Genomic DNA, 19,025 nt, shown 5'->3' with positions numbered 1-19,025 from the left:
AAATAGAATGGCTCCATTACAACAAAGCAAAACTTTTCGTTTCTTTTATTCATGTATTTCAGTATTTAGGTTTCCCTCTTCAGAGGCTCTATTGCATGCTACTATCCTGTGGTTTCTACAGCCTACATAGCTTGTCAATGGAGGCCAGCTTTAGGCAGCCTTGCTTTTCGCGGATGTTTCCCCCATCAGCGTAGCAATCCACTGGCACGTACGCTTCCTTGCTTCCTCCCATTTGTAGCGTGGCTTGTAGCCAAAATCCCTTTGTGCCTTCTTGTAAGAAAAGGTGAATGGGGTGTTCGTCAAAGTCAGCAGGTGGCGATTCACAGGAGGAATGTATTTCACCAAAGGCCGGAGCAAAAAGCTCATGATCTCCAGGAACAGAGCATACCAGTAGAGCATTGTCAGGGGCATAGCTAATTTGGGTTCAATGCTAAAACCCAACTGCTTAGCCAGCTCATAATTTAGGTCTGAGTAGCTTACATGGGGAGTATCATCTGAAATGTAGTAGAATTGTCCTCGGATCTGCTTGACTTTTTCTGGATCCTTCATGGCTTTAGCTGCTTGAATGTGAGCCCAAGCAATGTTCCCCACATAGGCTGGATTTACTAGAGCCTCCTTCACAGACATTCTGAAGAAAACATTATTGTTTCTGATGGCGCTTTCAACGTGCCTCTGAAGGAAATTGCTCCCTTCTCCATAGATGTACATGGATCTCAAAGCACATGTCACAAAGGCGCTGCCATCCTTCAACGGTAGGCCGTCCATCTCTAGTACAGATCTCTCAGCCTCCTTCTTGGTTTTAGCATAGGGAAGGCTATTGGTGCTTTCATACACAGTGTCTTCATCACCATCATAGATGGGGTCACGTCTGCTGTTTGGACCCATAACTTCAAGACTGCTGGTGTAGATAAAATACTGGACATCATTGCGGAGGCAAATTTCCAACAGCAGTTGTGTACCTTCAAAAAAAAAGACTGTGATGACAGTGGGGTGCATGCACAGAAACAAGGATGATCATGCCTCTTTCATACCACCACAGAAGATATTCTCTCTAGTCTAATCAACTACCATAGTATGGGATGACACAAAGGCTACAGAATGTCCTAGTCCCACTTTCTAAACCAAAGCAATATAATTTCCCATAAGGGCTATTATTCATGACTAAGAAGACCTGATACAAAGGAGGGGACAGCAGGCGATGTACACCTTTTAAAATTGTGGAGGTAGGTACTGACTCTTTTGGGACAAAATTCTGCTATCCCCTTTTGCATTAGGCCATGCAAGTTGCCTAGCAAACACAGATGATCCTGATTTTGTTGTCATTACCCAGAGCTCCCTGTCACAAATGAACATGGCATGTATGGGAAGTCATGTCATACATAGGTAGGAAGTCTGAAAGTGAACAGGAAAGGGCAGTCAGTCAGTCTTGTGACTTTCCCCTCTGGACGCCACCATCAAGAACTAATATGTCTATGTGGAAAATGAGGGTGGCCAGAAATGGTAAAGCAGCTGTTGAGACACTGAAATCCAAAAAGCCAGGAAGGCTGTTCAAGAGGCGCGTTGACAGATAAGTTGAGGGATTTCTGCTGCAAGGAGTGAACATGAGGGATCTGTTGGCTTGAGGTCAGGCATGTGCAACTGGTTGTTGGCACCATAGGCTGTGATTGGCTGGCTCCTCAAGGAATGTTCTGCATGTTATGCAGCAAAAGGGGGTAGAACATTATTCAGCATCAATGATCCTTCTAGGTACTAAATAAAAACATCAGAAAATGGGGCTGTATTAAACCCTTTTTCTCATTGTTGGGCTGGGCTGCTATATGCAAACTGTTAAGTGCAAGGGTCTATTCAAACATGCAACCTTCTGCAGTCTTAGGTGCTTGCAGTCCTCTACCCTTTCATTCACCCCTCTCCCTATTTGTTTCACAGCCTTTAAAGTCCTTGACCATGTACAGCCGCTCGCACTGCAGCAGAACAGAGTCTGCCCCTGTATCCTTATTTCATCTTGTAGTTTATGCAGACCCAGTTTTGTAAATTAGCTATGAGGGGTGCAGGGGGAAAGGTTACCCTTGCCAGGACCATAGAAAGAAGCAGGGGCAATGGAAGCTATAGTTTGTGTTGAAGCACAAGCAGGAGGATGAGAAAAGCCTGGGAAACAGGAAGCGGTAGTGTGGAAGGCAGACTATTAGGAAGCCACCTGTTACAGCAATACAGCAGCCACATCCCAGCAGGAAAAGATGTGGTACTTTTGGTTGTGGCACCAGAATGCCCTGTCAAATGGGCTGGTTTCTAAAAAGAGAAGTACTGCTGAAGGGTGAAGCAACTTCATGCCTTTTTTGGCAATAAGCTGTAAAAATTCAGAGGTGAAGGAAAGACATGTCTGCATATGTAGAAAAACCTCTTCTCTGGTATTGCTTCTCAGCTTCTAGGACTAGCCTCAGCTTAAATGAAGTCTTTGTTCCCATCTTGACTAATGTTTCACTTTTAGTTTTTAATAATTCCTCCTTAGTTTCCCACTCATTTTTTTAAAAAACAAAATGGAATTGATCAACCTTCTAACTGCACAGAAGCAATTTCATACGCCTTGTCTAAGTCTCATCCTGCACAAGCATACGAACCATGGTTTTGCCCCAGAGCAGTCTAGGGTTACCTTTGACATTGATGTCCCAGAGTGTCTGCTTATCTACAAGGCCCAAGATGTCAATGATACAAGCTGTGTGGATGACGAGCGAGACCCCTTGGACAGCCGTCTGAACCGAGGCTGCATCCCGGATATCGCCTTGCAGGATGGTCAGGACACTTTTAGTCTTCACTTCTGGAGGAGAAGATGACATCAAACAGAGTGATGATCAGCTCTGGGTTGCATTGCTTTAATAAAGAATACCTAATCAAGGCCACACCGTACTAGCTAAAGGAGTGCCTTTGCTGTGTGATATAATCAGTCTGCATAAAGAAGGAACCAAAATAAAAGGGCAGTTTTTTTGTAGGACTGTATGTTACAAACAATATAATACAGTCCAGTACTGCATTTAACACATTCAATGCAGAACATGAAGACGGCCTGTGATAAAGAAGACAAATCCCATTAACTCAAGACAGTTTCCACATGTCATGACATAAACTTTTATCACTATTGGGAATATGCAGATTGGTATGCTTTGTTTAGTAATTGGTCTTTTGGACAAAAGCATGACGTCTTTTTTCACAAGCCCTCCCGCAACCCTGTGTTGTTTTTCTCCCTGCAATATTAACATGCTTTCAGCTCCAATTAAAGGTATTGCTAATGTTTCTGGCTTTGAATCAGACCAAAAGTGGAAATGGGCAATTGTTACTAACTCTGGGATAGATTGTGGCACATCTCTCTTCACTTTAAAAATCTGTTATATACATTATCATGATGAGCACATGTCAGCTGGGAATTTCATAACTCATGGCCACGGTTAGCAAATGAACATGTTTAGTGTGCTGTCTTTTGTATGTTTTTTTTAAACAAACCAACAGTGCTGATGGAATTGATAAGTTATCACTCAAGAGCAAATTAACTAACTGGAACAAATACATTAAAACCTATCCTTCATGCTCAGACTTAACTTCCATGGTAAGGGTGTGACTAGACAGTCCGTTGATCTCGGTTTGGATCAGTCTACTAAATGGGGTCATTTTGAGATGTGGTATGTCATTTGGGGCAAACCTTGTAGCCACATGCAAGGACTGACCATAGCACCCCTCAAGTGACCCATTATCTAGAGTAGACTGATCCTTCCCTTCAAATGGAAAGAAAAACACACAAAATCAAGAAAAAAAATCCCCCTTCTATCTTGTCCTCTGTGCTTAGCTTAAGTAATTTAACAATCTTGAGAAATGGGAAACTTTCTTTGCCTCATCTGCAGAGGGGAAGGAAGTTTTCCATTTCTTTATAATTATTGCTAACTGACACAGCACTTCATTGATGCTTTGAAAGGGGTTCTCTTTTTTTAATCCTTTTTAAGGCATTGCTGATGCATTAGCTTCAATTGAAATGGAAACCTCCCTCTCCCTTCCTCATGCAGCTGAGTGGCCAGGAAACTTTCTATTTCTTAAAATCTTTAAAAGCTTCAGCAAAGAGACAGCCAAGCAACCACTTTGGTTCAATCCCAGAGATCACACACACTGGAACTGAATGAAAACAGAGCAACCCTCCACACACACACCCCCCACAAAAAGCCTTTGAAAGGGACCCAAAAACTGTGAGTTAGCATTGATTGGAGTGGGCTGGTTCACAGTGGTACATATGTCATATGGATACTGGAGCAGACCAGCCTATTCCCAATGCAAACCAAATTGTGGGACAAATCCTCATCTGATCACACCCTAAATTCTTTTCCAAAATATCCTCATGTAGATTAAGTCTTGCCTGCCTCATGTAGCTCTTTGGATCCCTTTTAAGAACTACATCAGGAAGGACAGATAAAGGAGTTGTGAATGTCTCTTGTCACTCTCCTACACAACTTCAAACAATCTTATGCAGTCCAGCAGACGTCAGACTATGCAACATAATGTGTGCTGTGATCCTTTGCTGTCAGTGCTAACAGTCAACAGAATGCAAACGTCTGATGAGTAAATCTGTTGGGGTGTGATGTACCTCCATAGACATAATAAAAAGTTCACTCTCCACAGCCAACATTATATTAAAAATCAGATTATCCATTGCCCAAACACAAGGAGTGCCAGCATCCTCTACTGACCTTGGGAGGAGCAGCTGATTAGAGCTGGCTTGGGTCTTTCAGAAGAATGGAGGGAAGGGGACACTTCTATTCCCCAAACACCCCACATCCTCCTTTGCTGAGCCCTCTTCTGCAAACTCTGATTTTGTTTTTGTCCAAGTGTAAAGCTCTGTTGACTACAAATCCCCACATTTGGGATCTCCTCAAAACTTATACCCGACTTGGACAATCATTTTGCAGTGGGTTCCCAAATGGTCTGACTTATAGAACAAATTGGGGGTCCTTGTTAACACCCCAGAATCTGACATGGTCCTTTTCCCTGTAAATGTTTGCCAGCATTTTCCCATTGTTTTGCGACATTTTGCAGCACAAACTCTTGTTTTACTGTACCTACCAAAAGACGTTAGTTGGCAGACCCACCGTGAAGGATTTCTCAGCAACCAACACTGTCCTTTTCTCTCTAAATCTTTGCCAAAGTTTTGCCAGCTGTTTGGCAGTGGCCCCCAAATGGTATGTCCGATGGTGAAGTTCTCACCCGTGAACTGAGAAAACAGTAAGAAAGCCTGTCATACTGCTCTCCTCTTTGCTCTCTTCATCAGGGGCCACGGCTTGGATAGCACAATATTGTGCTCTTCATTACTTGAAGAGCTTGACTCAGCTTGCCTCGAAGAAGAGTTTTAAGACTCACAATTCTTTACTGGCTTTAATATATATATTGATGCACCCCTGGAACTGATTTTCTCCTTTGTTCCCCTGCATTTCACATTGGCCTTATTTTTGCCTCTTGGAACTGTCTGGTGGAGATCTTAGCATGAATCTCCATAGGGGAGATGCTGCACGCTTCTTGACTCTAAAACCTATATGTGTAAATATATGGAAGTGCCATATGTAATGCACAGCTTGATTCAAATTATGGAAAAGGCATTTTGAGAAGTATAATCTGAAGGAAGAGAATCTCTCTCTCCTTCATCATTTATGTGTTCACTGAGCACACATGAGCAGTATATATGTCTGGGTAATGGGGGCTATCAGCAGAACAATGGGTGGGGCTCCCCATTTAACGTCTCTGGACAAGATAAGGGCATTGTCTCCCTCTAGAATAATACCTTTGTGAGTAATGCCTTTGGGGCTATTCAGGACTATGCTTGGGGGCTCACGGGTCAGGCACTCTATTGTCTCCCCACTGGACTATTTTGGTTATGTGTCAAATGGGCTGGAAAGGTTTTGCCACCATTCTGGAATGGCACATGCACCGTAGGGGCTCTGAGTCCTGAAGGCATTGCCTATCATTCTAAACAACAACCGCCCCACAGCTGGGACCCTCATTTTGCCTGGTATCACAGCAGGAGGACCTATGATTCAAGTCTTAAATATGATCCAGCTAATAATTACCTTTCCGAAGGCCAACACCTGGGGGCAATCCTACTTCCCACTCATGGGGTAGCTCTGAATGTCCCGCAACTCCACTGACTTTCCTTCCAGCCAGAGGCAATGACCAATGCCACTGCACGGGGCCTCACCACCCTCCAGGTAGAGGTTGAATCTCTAGCTGGCATGCTCATGCAGCACAAAATGGCCCTGGACTACCTTCTTAGCCATGAGGGTGGTCTATGCTTCTGACTGAACACCACCTGTTGCCACTATAGTAATCAGTGTGGTTTTATTGATATTGATATTGATATTGCCAAGTTACTCAGATGTCCGCAAAACATATAGTCCTTCTGGGTGGTCCCTGTAGGGATGGTTGACCGATTGGCTCCCTCACTATTGTTGGGTTGATCATCTTCCTGGCCCTATGTGTTCAGATCTGTTGATATCTGATATGATATATTGCCATTATGCAATGTATTTGCCCTTCCCAAATCCGCCCCTCTTCTTACGAAATGAAGTGCCTTTGTGGACGTTGATGCCACATGCTTATTGCCGCTTCAACTATAAGGAGGAAGGAAAACTCAACATTCCTTAGAGATAAGCTGCTCTGCGCATGCTTTGCTGAAATGCGAGAAATTGTAACCAATGCATATATTTCTCAAGGACCAATCAACTGCTGCACACTTTTGTTCTTTTTCGTTAGAACTGTATAAAAACTTGAACCCTGTTGATCTGGGGTTCCTCAGATCACCCTACTAGGCACCCAAGTGCTCACTTGTTTTACCCAAATAAACCTGTAGCCCTTTCCTCAAAGAAAGTGTCCGCTTTATTATTATTCCTCGAGACTCGGCTTAATAAAATTAGCTAAGACCTCAAGCTCTGGGAGTAACAGAAAAGGCATTGTGAGAATCTCTGTCTCCTTCATGATTTACATGTTAACTGAGCACTAGAGATGGGGATATTCGTGTTCATATATGAATACGAATACCCCCCGCACAGATGGCTTTAACGAAGGTCCAGCCCCATGGGATGAATATGAATACCCCCATCTCTACTGAGCACACATGAGCAGTATATCTGAAGAGACCGAGACCAATCTGTCCATTGTAGGTGTGCTCCACATTTGCTGAGGGGGGGGCGGAATTGTTGCCTTATGTGGCAATATTTTTGTCATCATCTGATATTGTGGCAATATTTTTGTCATCATCCATCAAGCAGGCCTATCTCCCTTTCCAAATGGCCTTTTGGTTTTTCACCACGGAGTGTCACCTCTTCCAGTTTTTAAAAAATCTGACCTTTGGGAAAAGGCCAAAAGTCCCCTTTTACATAGATACTACATAGGTGCTTCTTCTCAACAATTCAGATGCAAGGAAAGCTTAATACAATCCCCCTGCTTGAATTGGTTCTTATTGAAATAATTAACCTGAGGTTTATCTGTGAAGATTCTCAGTCATCCAGGTGTGGTTATCTGGAAGTTGAGTCACGGCAACTGGATTTCTTTCTTGTTAGGCTGAAATGTTTCACTACTCATCCAAGCAGCTTCTTCACTCTGAGGAGAGTTGACAGGGAGACCCCTGAAATATCCTGCATTTTGGTTTCACTTCCCCCTGGTCTGAATAGGCTCATTAAATGAACAAAGGACGGGGGGAGGGGTGTGTGAGTGAAAATCCCACTTCTGCAGTCCTTCTCCACTCATTGTATGTATCTAATAAGCCTATTCAGGGAGAAGTGAAACCAATGTGAACGATATACAGTCGTGCCTTAACTTATGACCATAATCGGTTCCAGAAAACGGCCGTAACTTGAAATGGTCGTACACGTTGAAGCACCATTTCCCATAGGAATACACTGAAACCCCATTAATCTGTTCTGGCCGGAAAAGAAAAAAGAAAAGAAAAGAAAAGAAGAAAATAAAACACTGCAAGTCCCATAGGAATGCGGTGGGGCCGAAAAACAAACACACCAAAACAACAACAAAAACACAGCCAGCCCCAACGGAACACTATGGGGCTGGGAAGAAAGCAGCACCAAGCAGTCTGAAGCCTCCTCTGATTGCACTCACTCTAACAGTTGGAGCGAAAGAGCTACAAAGAAGCAGCCTCTTCACCTATCAACGGTTAACAATTTGAATTCCCCGCCTTTTTCCCCTGCCTTTTCCCTGTCCCAACACGAAGCAAAATTTTGCCCTGCCTTTTCCCTGTCCCAACACGAAGCTGGTCGCAACTCGAAATGGTCGTGTCCGTAAGTCGAGGCACCACTGTATCAGGGGTCTCCCATCAATTCTCCTCAGACTGAAGAAGCCACTTGGACAAGTAGCGAAACGCTTCAACCTAACAAGAAAGACTCCTGTTGCCATGACTCTACAGGAGCCCCACCCCTGCACACCGGCAGAGTTCCACTCAGACACAAGATTGGCACCCCAGTAAGAAGGAGGCCATTGCCCACCAACATGGGGATGCTGACACCTTGTCTCTCTTGGATTGAAGTCCTTCCCTCAATTCAGAAAACCATCACTGTGTTTGCTTACTCTGAAAATTCTGGAGTGCCTCTAAGCTGATTGCTTTGTCCAGGGCTCTGACCTCAGCTGGCCCGTCTTCTTCCTCCAGCAACTGGCAAACGATCCTTTGACCAAGAAACCCACCAGCGCCCGTCACCAGGCACTTAATCCCTGCCAAAGACATGGTAGCAAGCAGGAACGCCCTGCAAAGTCAGCTCCCCCTGGAACAGAAAGAAAAGGAGAGCAGCAGGAGGAAGGTACTGATTAGAAGGGATGATGCAAAGGGGTTAGTCCTCTCGAGGTGGAAATGCTTGGATTTCAAGGCTGCCCGTTCTCTCTCTTCTTTCCCTGACCCGTTGCACACTTAGTGAGCAACACTGAGATTTAAAAAATCAATATAATCTCTAGAAACTGATTTGAGGAGATAGTAAGGGGCCCACACATACTTTTGTTTCTGCCCTTGGTTTAAAGTCCTCAGATGGCATTTAGCCCCATCCTTTTATCTTTCGCTTTTCCCTGGATTAATCAGGCAACCCTACCTAATTTCACCTTGGCCTGAATGACATCGGGAGCATATCCTTGAACGGAAAAGATTTCTAAAAGCAAACAAAGAAAGAAAAAATTGGTGTATCTTTCGGAGAGGAGACAGCACACATAGAAATGTCTTGAATGAATGGGAAAGCACAGTGGTGTTGGAAAGTGGCTTCAGGATCGGTATCTGCGGTCTACATCATCCATGGTTTACTGCAGCCCTCTATACAACATGCAGACCAACTCTTGCACAGAAACATGAGTTTGCTGGAGAAAACAAGCCAAATATAATTATTTTAGGCACGCATACAGCCTTTGAAGAAATGTGCAAAACCAGGCTGAGTGTGTGTGTGTGTGGAGGGTTGTACGACATTCAGAAGACTACAAAGTGGACCTGGAGTGGAGCAACACCACAATGGATACTTCGTATCCCGTTTTATATTACTTATGTTAAAAAGAGTGGTCAGTAATTTGAAATGAGGAACCAAGAAATCAAAAGTAATGCAGTAGGAGCCCCATATCCGCGGGGGATCCCTTTCATGATCTACTGCAAATGCCTGTGGATAGAAGGGAACCCTATATGAGGAACCAAGAAATCAAAAGTAATACAGTAGGAGCCCCATATCCGCGGGGGATCCCTTTCACGATCTACTGCAAATGCCTGTGGATAGTAGGGAACCCTAATATACAACATATAAGGAGGTGGGGCCTACAGTACAGGGCTGCAGTAAACCATGGATGACTGAAACAGTGGATACTGATTCCACGTATACAGGGGTCCTTCTCTACAATAGATTTTGCTTCTGGCACTAAAGGAGAAGGCAAGTGATAGTTGAGGTCCCATGTAAAGTGTAAGATCTCCCCTGGATATTCCAGCCACTGATCATTCATGTTTGCTGCAGGGCTTCTACTATATGCCGTTGCAGCTGGTTAGCCATTTTACCTTTTGGAATAGCCCTTTTTTTTGTTTGTTTGTTTGATCACTCTGTTTAGCTTACTAAACTGCTGAAGTATGCCCTAATTAAGATTGTGTTTGTGTCTGATTGTGGAAGGATTATGGTTGTGTGGGCTTTGAGTGGATAGGTCACACAATCAGAGCATATCGTAGCTCTGACTCAGGTCACAGCTGTTTGCATCCTCCCCTTCATGGTAAATTTTTTTTCTTCAAAATCACAGATCTGGAAACACAGTCATGGGGGTGATGCAGGTTGGAATGGCCCCTGAAAGGTCCAGGGCTGGGCATCCCTGATCTAGATGTCCTTTACTCAGGCCCAGGAGTAGGTTGCAAGGTTCTACCACCACCACCCTTCATTTATTGGTTACATTTATGTCCCATATTTTCGCCAATGACCTCAAGACAGCTTACATGGCTCTTCAGCCTGTTCTCACAACCACTCCATAAGATAACTGAGTCTGAGAAGGTTACACAGTGAATTCCGTGACTGAGAGAGGATTTGAACTCAGGTCTCTTGAATCCTAATCCTACAATAACTACCATGGATAACTAAAATGCTCAGGAATGTGTGGAACTCTTGTTGCTGCACATGACCCCAAGCACTACTGCACTTTTCTGATCTGACTTTTAGTATACCGTGCAGCTTCAGGTCCTCTGATACCTTGATAACCATTCCCTTATGGAAACAGAACAATGTATTTTTTTATGAGAAGCTTTTAAATACAGCCTGTTCCTCTGCAACCACATGCACACACACTCAAATCACAAACTGTCACACCCTCTTAGCTTTTACTTGAAATGATACAGTATAAGAAAAAAAAAATCACTTGCACATAATTTTTGAATTAATACATTGCAATGTATGATTAGTCTAAAGAGAGTAAAAGATTACACAGACAAGATGGAGGGTTCTCTTGGGCAACCCGTCCTATTGTGGAGGTAGGCAAACCAGAGGTCCATATTGTCTAGCATCGTGCTCCCCACCAGCTGCCTCTGAAACATCTATTAGGCACCCCACCCCGCACAACAGTTGTTCCACTTTACCTTTTAGACTATAATTCCCAGAAACCTCCAGACAACATGGCCAGTGGCTGGGAGATTCTAGGAGATGCAATGTAAGAAAAGAAGCATTTCCAGGCCCTCAGCTCTGAACAAGGAGGTTGAATACAGCCTTCATGGGGTTTAGTCAATTAGCCTTAATGTCAAATAATCTTTCTTTCCCCCTTCCTTGTTTCATCCTTGACACTGTTTATACATCAACCACTCATCTTAGAATGCCTGTACGGTGACAAGTATCCCCAACCGTACTACATTTGGAAAAGAAAGATCCAAGCACCAATCTCTGCTTGGTCACAAAGTTTATTTGGTTTGTTAGTGTCTTTGTAAAATATATCATTCAGTATCTTTCAGCTAAACTCACTTTGCAGGGCTGCTGTGTGGATAAATGGGAAGAAAGGCACCATATAAAATTTCCACATATGTGGTTGGTGCATAGAAGAAAATAAATAAAGCTGCCTGCTGGTCCTTGAATGAAGAAAGGCTGGGTAAAAATATTTTGAATAAATAGATAGACAAAGGCATTTTGTCATGCTTAGAACTCCTTGTGACACTCTCATCAGATCACTGTCATGGTTTAAGTCATTAGTGATGGCGAGAAAGCCCTACAGATCCATGGGATTGCAACAGCAATTCCCCATAAGTGACACATTGCTGTCTGATGCGGGAAATTAGGGAAAATTGGGGTCAAACTGTCAGAATCACAACAATAAAATATAAGGAGTGAATTCTTCCACAGATACAGATTCACTGTTTCATTATTATTAGGAAATATTCTAGTTTTACTGGCCTGTGAGGAAATGGGAAGGGACTCCTGGTCAGCTAAGATACCCACAATTATATCTAAGCTGGGCTGTTCCCCAACCTACCTCCACAGGAGAGGATATGAGGCTGCCTGTGAAGATATTATTAAAAGATGACTACATGACACGGACACCTGGACTACTATAGCATCTATTAGCCAGTTGCCACTCCAAAAGAACATATACAGTAAAGGCTTTCCCTTGCCTTTCGGAAAGGTGCTGCCATATTTGTCCCTTGTTAACTTGCGTGAGCTAAGACTACTACTAACTAAATGCAGATTGATCTCCCTGCAGTTGAAAGAGATTAAGGAACATTATATGGACTAACATGGCACAAGCAGATATTGTCTAGCAGGATGCTCTACAATGGAGGACATGGTGCATTTTCTAACAGAATGGCCTCTGTAGGCAGATCTGGGGGGATCAGTATCTTAAACCCTTAACAGTTGGGATCAGAAACAACTTCCCTTTATGCACAGTTTTATTTCTGCAAGCTAACAAAGACTATTCTGTACCCAATAATAATAATAATAATAATAATAATAATAATAATAATAATAATAATAATAATAATAATAATAATAATAATAATAATAATAATAATAATAACTGCTCAGAGTGGTATAGATTTACCAGATGAGCGGGATATAAATCAAATAAATAAATAAATAAATAAATAAATAAATAAATAAATAAATAAATAAATAAATAAATATAATAAAAATAATAATAAAAATAATAAAAATAAAAATAATAATAATAATAATAATAATAATAATAATAATAATAATAATAATAATAATAATAATAATAATAATAATAATAATAATAATAATAATAATAATAAATTCATACTTATGGGAACCTTTTCCAGGGTTTTCTAAGTGGAGAATATTGGCAAATTTGATAAGCTATGGGAAGGGAAAACTGATTGCCTGTTTTACACTCTCTGTAAACTAATCTTATTCATTGTTATTTGTTTCAGAATGATTATTTTACGCTTTTCTGATTGCTTATATTTATTTAGACATGCGATGTTCACTATCGTCATTTAAGAGTACTTTTAATTTCTTTCTATGTGTACAACCTGACTGGCTGTGGAGCCACAGCCGGTGACTTCTCGGCAGTTTCTCGGCCAGCGCTTTCAGAGAAGGCAAGAGAAGATGTTATTTTATTTTTTTAAAAGCTGATGAAGCACATCAGCAATAGTCCACAGTCACTGTTCTCCCTGGGGAGTCATGCACTGCACTCCACACCCGGCCGTCACCTGGGCACTGTTGATCTACCTTACCTCAGCCAGCAGCAGGCCTTGAAGAGATAAAAGAAAGGAGAAAGTGACAGTGAGGAGCAGAGGCACTGCTTTGATCTGTCAAATCAAAACCCATGCAAGAGAGTCAATAATCAGTCCCATGTTCCTCCTTCACTCAATCCTAAGAGAAATAAAGATTCAGCATAGCTGGGGAGAAAGGAAGATAATTCTAGAACGTACCCGGTCCAGCAAGCAGTGTAGCCTGGATGTGAAATTGCTGCTTGTTGTGGTGAATGGAGATACTGTATATATATACAGTCTGGTCAGCTCAGTCCCAGCCCTCCCTAAGAACTGGAATCTCTGTGGGAGGGGTTGCCTTTCAGGAGGACATCAGCTGCCAATCTCCTTTTTACTTTGCTGCTTCCTTGTTACAGCAACTGAAGCTGAGCATCCTCCCACCCCACAAATTCCAGCATTTCTCATCCCATCCCACCCCCACAAACACAGGAGCAAACTTTAGTGATTTGTAGAGGAACACATATTCACCTGGGCCTGGGGGGGTGGGGGTGGCGGCCTTTTGAACCGCCTTGCAGCTGATCCAGAAATCCAGCAACAAATCTGCTCTGCCCTGTTTTGGGCACTTATCTGCTGCACACTTCTGCTTTAAAGCCTTGTCACATACAACGTTCGACCTTTCCCTCTGCTAGAACTGCTTCCTTTCAGATTTATCTCCCCATCTGAAGACCTAGGGAAGCGTATCAATGTCCCGAGACTTCAGACGCTACCTTGAGACAAGTCAACTCTCTTCGTGTACACAACATTCTGTCTGTCTCTGGCTGCTGTCTCAGTGGCTGAGGTCGGCTGCTATCATGCCGTATCTCCACCTACCTCTCTCACTGTGTGGAGTAGTTGTTCTTTATTAAGGTCCAACCAGTCTTTGATGTCAGTAATCCAAGAAACCTTCTACCTCTTCCACATTTATCCTTGATCTTCCCTTCGATCCTGTATTGCGGTACATTTGTCACGATGAATTACGTGTCCAAGATATGAGAGCTTGCATTTCTTAATAATACACTCGATTTATTTTTGATTTTGTTCTGTGGGCTGAGGTTGCTGTTTCGTTTCCTTACCAAATTAGCCTCCCCCTCCCCTTTTTGGGTATGTGGGATAATTTGCTCCTTGACTCCACCCACCTGTTTCTCGGTGCGTCCTTGACTTCTGGGTAGCCTTACAGAATGGCATAATAAATGGGGTGTTTTTTTTGCATGAGTTGCTCTGGCCAAATGTTGCACAATTCCTCAAGGCCTTCAGAGAGAGACTAACATTATTAGTGTTCAGATTAATGTAAGACCTTGGAGTTTCTCTCTGGTTATATTTCTTTTCTTTATCTCAGTTGCGTGCAGTTCCTGTCCTATTTACCATAGCAAAATGTCCTCATAATAAAAATGATAATGTGCTGTCCAGTCAATTCAGAGTTATGGTGACCTTTTCCACAGTTTTTAGGTGAAGAACTCAGAAGTGGTTAACCCTTCCCTTCATCTGAGGGCACTTTGAGACTGTGCAGTTTGACCAAGGCCACACAGGCTGGCTCTTCTTCCAAGAAACATGGCAGGGAATCGAACTCCCAACCCTTGACTCACTGAGTTATTTAATCTGTATCCCAGTAATACCATTGGATTTCTCATGGGTCACTTGGCAACTAAGGCAAAATCCAAAGGAACAAAAGAAAAGAAAAGATGAAACCATGTGGCACCTTAAAGACTATTATATTTTAATGTGAGCTTTTGTGGATCATGCCTGCTTCATCAGACATGGGGTGTGTGTGTAAATGAAAGGCAGAATGAAATTTGTGTGAAGAAGTGGACATGATCCAAAAATGCTCACATTAAAATATAATAGTCTTGAAGGTGCCACATACTTTTGTCTTGTCTTGTATTGTTTCTCTGGCTTTTGCCAGATATTCTTGTGCAGATTAACATGGCTACTTCTTCTAAAACGGTCAAGTAAGGACATCTAACTTTCAGTTCTGTGTAAATGAGAGGGGAAAAAAAGAAATAAAGAAAATGCTTACAGAGGATTTGTGTGGAGGAGAAAGAAGGGTTCTTCTTTGCCCTTGACAGTTTCTTGGTGTCTGTTTCCCCCCACTGTTCTTTGTATTTCAAAATGTGTTTTAAGATTTTTGTGATTTTTTGCTTTACTTTCTGTACACCACACAGAGTAGCAATTTGCTAGATGGGCAGTATAAAAATTGAATCAATCAATCTGTCATTGACAGGCAAATGAGTGACTCATAGACTAAATGGGGAGGTAGATCTCCTGCCATGTTATCACATTATTCACCTTTTCCCGCTGGCAAATGCTGGCATGATATTGTAAGACAATGTCAGGCCATGTCTCGGCATTTTGAATCAGTTTCTACAGCTGTAGAATGTGTCCCGTACAAAGTGCTGGTAGTTGTTGGTGTGTATGTGTATGTGTGTGTATGATTTCCATGCCTAATATGGGGTTTCAGGATTGTAGCCTAGAACTTCCGTGGCCTGATTTTATTTTCACAGGTTAACCGCTTTCCCTGCCTCATTCTGTCTGTCTCTGTGTATCTTAGGAAGTGGGCTGAAGCCCATGAATGTGTATGCCATGTGAAACGGATTTGTCTTTAAGGTGTCTTAAGAGTTTCCCCTGGCATTATTTACACAAATAAAGTAATTAGCACTATCATGCTAACTTTCTGTTTTGAGCGGAGGACATTCCTGGTCCTAAGAACAGAAAAGGCAAAGCACATCACAGTATGGGCTGACAGATAGAATAGTGCCATTTTAATCTTTGTAAGCCGCCCCGAGTAGACGTTGTCTAGAGGGGCGGGGTAAAAAATTGAATAAATAAATAAATAAATAAATAAATAAATAAATAAATAAATAAATAAATACATACATACATACATACATACATACATACATACATACATACATACATACATACATACATACATATCTGTAATAGCCCTTTAGTAATGTTAGGCTATATGATGTTTTGTAGATGTTCTGTAAAAAGTTCAATGGTTAAGAACTGGCTCAGGTGTTATGATCATCAGAAGAAACCTTTCTCTCAGTCTCACCACCTTCACAGGTCTGTTTGGTGGGGACACAGAAGAGGGCCTTCTCTGTTACTACTCTCAGACTCTGGAACTTCCTCCCACAGGAGGCCAGGCTGGTTCTCCATCTTGGCTCTCCTTCCACAAGCAGACAAGGACCTTTCTCTTCAGGCACACTTTCTCTCTGTGACTGGCTACACGAGTGACTGGCTACACGAATGACTTTTAGATGGACTGTTATACATCGAGTGCTATTTGTTTGTTCCTTTTCAGTATTTGTATACTTACTGTTTCAGCTATAATATGGTCTTTTAATGATGTCATCCATCGTATATTCATTGTTTTCAGCTTTAAATATTGTCTTTCAATGATGTAAGCCACCTTGGGTCCTTTTTAAGGAAAAGTGGGGTAAAAATATTTTAAATAAATAAAATAAATAAATAAGAAGTTGATCATTCTAAATTACATCCCTGAGATGTGCTTACTTGAAAAAAATCCTTTCTTTATACTTTTGTTTTTGGCCTTTTGTGGTTGTTGTTTTCCTATAAAAGCCTACCTGTCAGTTATCATCTTGGATGCCATACTTAATAAGTATGCAAGTGAGTATGCTTTCTGGGCCAGGATCCAGAACACGGCCAAACAGCCCGAAAAACCTACAACCACCAAGAATATGCTTTCTCTGCTAATGTAATAGACAGCCTTTCTTATGCCTCGTGCCTCCAAGGTTATTTCCTAAGTTAAAAAGTTTTGACATCACTCCTGTTTCTGGATCTTTTCGGAGCGTTTTACATGTGCTGACATAACCTGCAGAGCCAGTGCAAGAAATGTGTTTCATCGTTTTGTGGCGTGGTCGCCCATGATGCTTGGCAAGCACCCTTGATGTCTGTCACCCTGACTGTCACAGTTTTGTCCTCGTATCTTATCTAAGACAAGATGAATCTGCCAGCAAGGTCTATGATCGATGGAGTACAGAGAAGGGCCTCAAGTGAAGGACACCAAGAGGCTCAGGACAGACGCGGTTATCTCAGGGTAGGATTACATTGGAGGCCGACATCAGCATGGCTTGGCTTTGCTCCAGTTTGATTAGCAGCCTGTATTATGTCTGAAATCACAATCCGTGCTCACACAGGGGTTGCAGATTGTTCCAAGAGTTTGCCACTCATGCTAGTTGCCATGCAAGTCACATTCCAGCCCACAACCTCCTTTTTTCTTCTTCTTTCCTTCTTTTGTTCTAATCTCTGCCAATCATTTTATGCTTCTCTGTGATGCTGGGAAAGAGTTAAAAAGTGTGCCAGAAAAGGTGGCCATTTCTACCCTGGATTCCCCGCCTCGGACACAGCAAAGAAGTCACATGTGTACACAGACACACAGGCATACACACACAGAGGCAGAGCCGAAAGTGTACGGAGGAGAGGGGTGCAGTGCAGAGGATATTGGCTGGACTGCCTGTACGCACAACACACGTGTCTTCTCTCCATGACCGCTGATCCCTAGGTATTCCGAGTGATTTGTCTCTATTAAAATGACTTATGTGTCAGTGAGATGCCAGCCCCTATGTGCCAGCCCCTATGCAAAGGCGACTCTTTAACTTTCTGGCACATAAAGGAGCTTCCTTTATGACGGCTGGCAGGGTGTTTGTGTATGTGTGTCTGTAACGAAAGAGCAAATGAAGGAGAGAGAGAAAGAATTTGGGACAAAAATTTGCAGGTTTCCATGACTCTTTGCACTCTCCTACTGCAACACACACACACTTCTATTGATGCTGTCTGGGAAATGAGGGGCATAAATGCAGGGAAGGTTAATAACCATGACCCAGCAATAAGATGATCGGGCAATTTAGCGCTAATCTCATCTATGTTGGGGGGGGGGATCAGAGGATGATGGGAGGAGGGGAGCAGAAAGAGTGCGTGTCTCTCTCTCTCTCTCTCTCTGTGTGTTCCTTCCCCAGGTCCTGAACCCAAATGTTTATGTCATCCAAAACACCACCTACAGACCCTAACCTGTCTTTATAAAAATGTCCTTAAGGAAAAAAGCCCAATCAAAATACATTTGCACTTTTCAACAACCTCTCCAACCTTTCAAAAAGTGCTCTGCCATAACTAATAGGCTAGTCTGTGAGTGTGTGTGTGTGTGTCTGTGGCATATTTAAGGAGTGGTTTTACCAGATCCACTCCCCCAGTGAATTTCCATGGCTGAGTGGGCAATTGAACCCAGGCCTCCTGAGTTCTAAGCTATCACTCTGTCCACTACACCACACTGGGAATCTGCAGTGGGTCCATCAAAGGGGTGTGAATGACAAACAGTGTGTCTCCTTTGTTGTCCTTGCTCTGACATTTGCAGAGTTGGGTGTCATGGGTCACCTTTGGAACAACAACAACTTCTTAAATATCTCACATAACTTTGAAGACCATGTTGGGGCTGCTATAAGTGAGACATGACTTGACAGCAAATAACAACAATGGCGGCGACAACAAATGTCGCCCTGCAGCTTTGAGCAACTCAGTATTCCTTCCTTTGAACACTGACTGAATCATCACAGAAAAGGAAGCCCGTAATATTTGCTCATGAATATTTGTTGTCAGTTAATACATGTAGGATTGGTGTGCATGTGATGAAATGAGAAAAAAATTGGTATTATTGTCATTATGAATGTTGTATTCCAGCAATCTTTGGAAATGGCATATGTCTATGTGCTTTTAAACTGTCTGCCTGTTTCTAGGAAACCACAGCGCAGAAAGTGAAGTCTCTGTGCCCTGATGATGCCTTCAAAAAAAG

The 19,025-nt window shown here is 42.5% G+C and overlaps 1 protein-coding gene across 2 annotated transcripts; it reads right to left on the bottom strand.

Annotated features, from left to right (window-relative positions):
• Window positions 1-28: 28 nt before the first annotated feature.
• Window positions 29-14,298, bottom strand: LOC110076926 (3 beta-hydroxysteroid dehydrogenase/Delta 5-->4-isomerase). 2 transcript variants are annotated; one of them, XM_020789489.3, is made up of 4 exons: window positions 14,051-14,298; window positions 8,599-8,789; window positions 2,648-2,812; window positions 29-959 (listed from the first exon to the last, which is right to left on the bottom strand). In XM_020789489.3, exons 2-4 carry the CDS (start codon window positions 8,750-8,752, stop codon window positions 151-153), a joined length of 1,128 nt encoding a protein of 375 aa, XP_020645148.3. In that variant the 5' UTR covers window positions 8,753-8,789; window positions 14,051-14,298; the 3' UTR covers window positions 29-150. The 2 variants fall into 2 exon arrangements, with proteins under 2 accessions (XP_020645148.3, XP_020645149.3); XM_020789490.3 differs by lacking the exon at window positions 14,051-14,298 and adding an exon at window positions 13,403-13,546.
• Window positions 14,299-19,025: the final 4,727 nt, after the last annotated feature.

Source organism: Pogona vitticeps, chromosome 2 (genome assembly GCF_051106095.1).
Source record: "Pogona vitticeps strain Pit_001003342236 chromosome 2, PviZW2.1, whole genome shotgun sequence".
In the NCBI taxonomy this organism is placed as follows: Eukaryota; Metazoa; Chordata; class Lepidosauria; order Squamata; family Agamidae; genus Pogona; species Pogona vitticeps.
The sequence above is the reverse complement of the archived record's forward strand: the minus strand, read 5'-3'. Positions and strand labels throughout refer to the sequence as shown.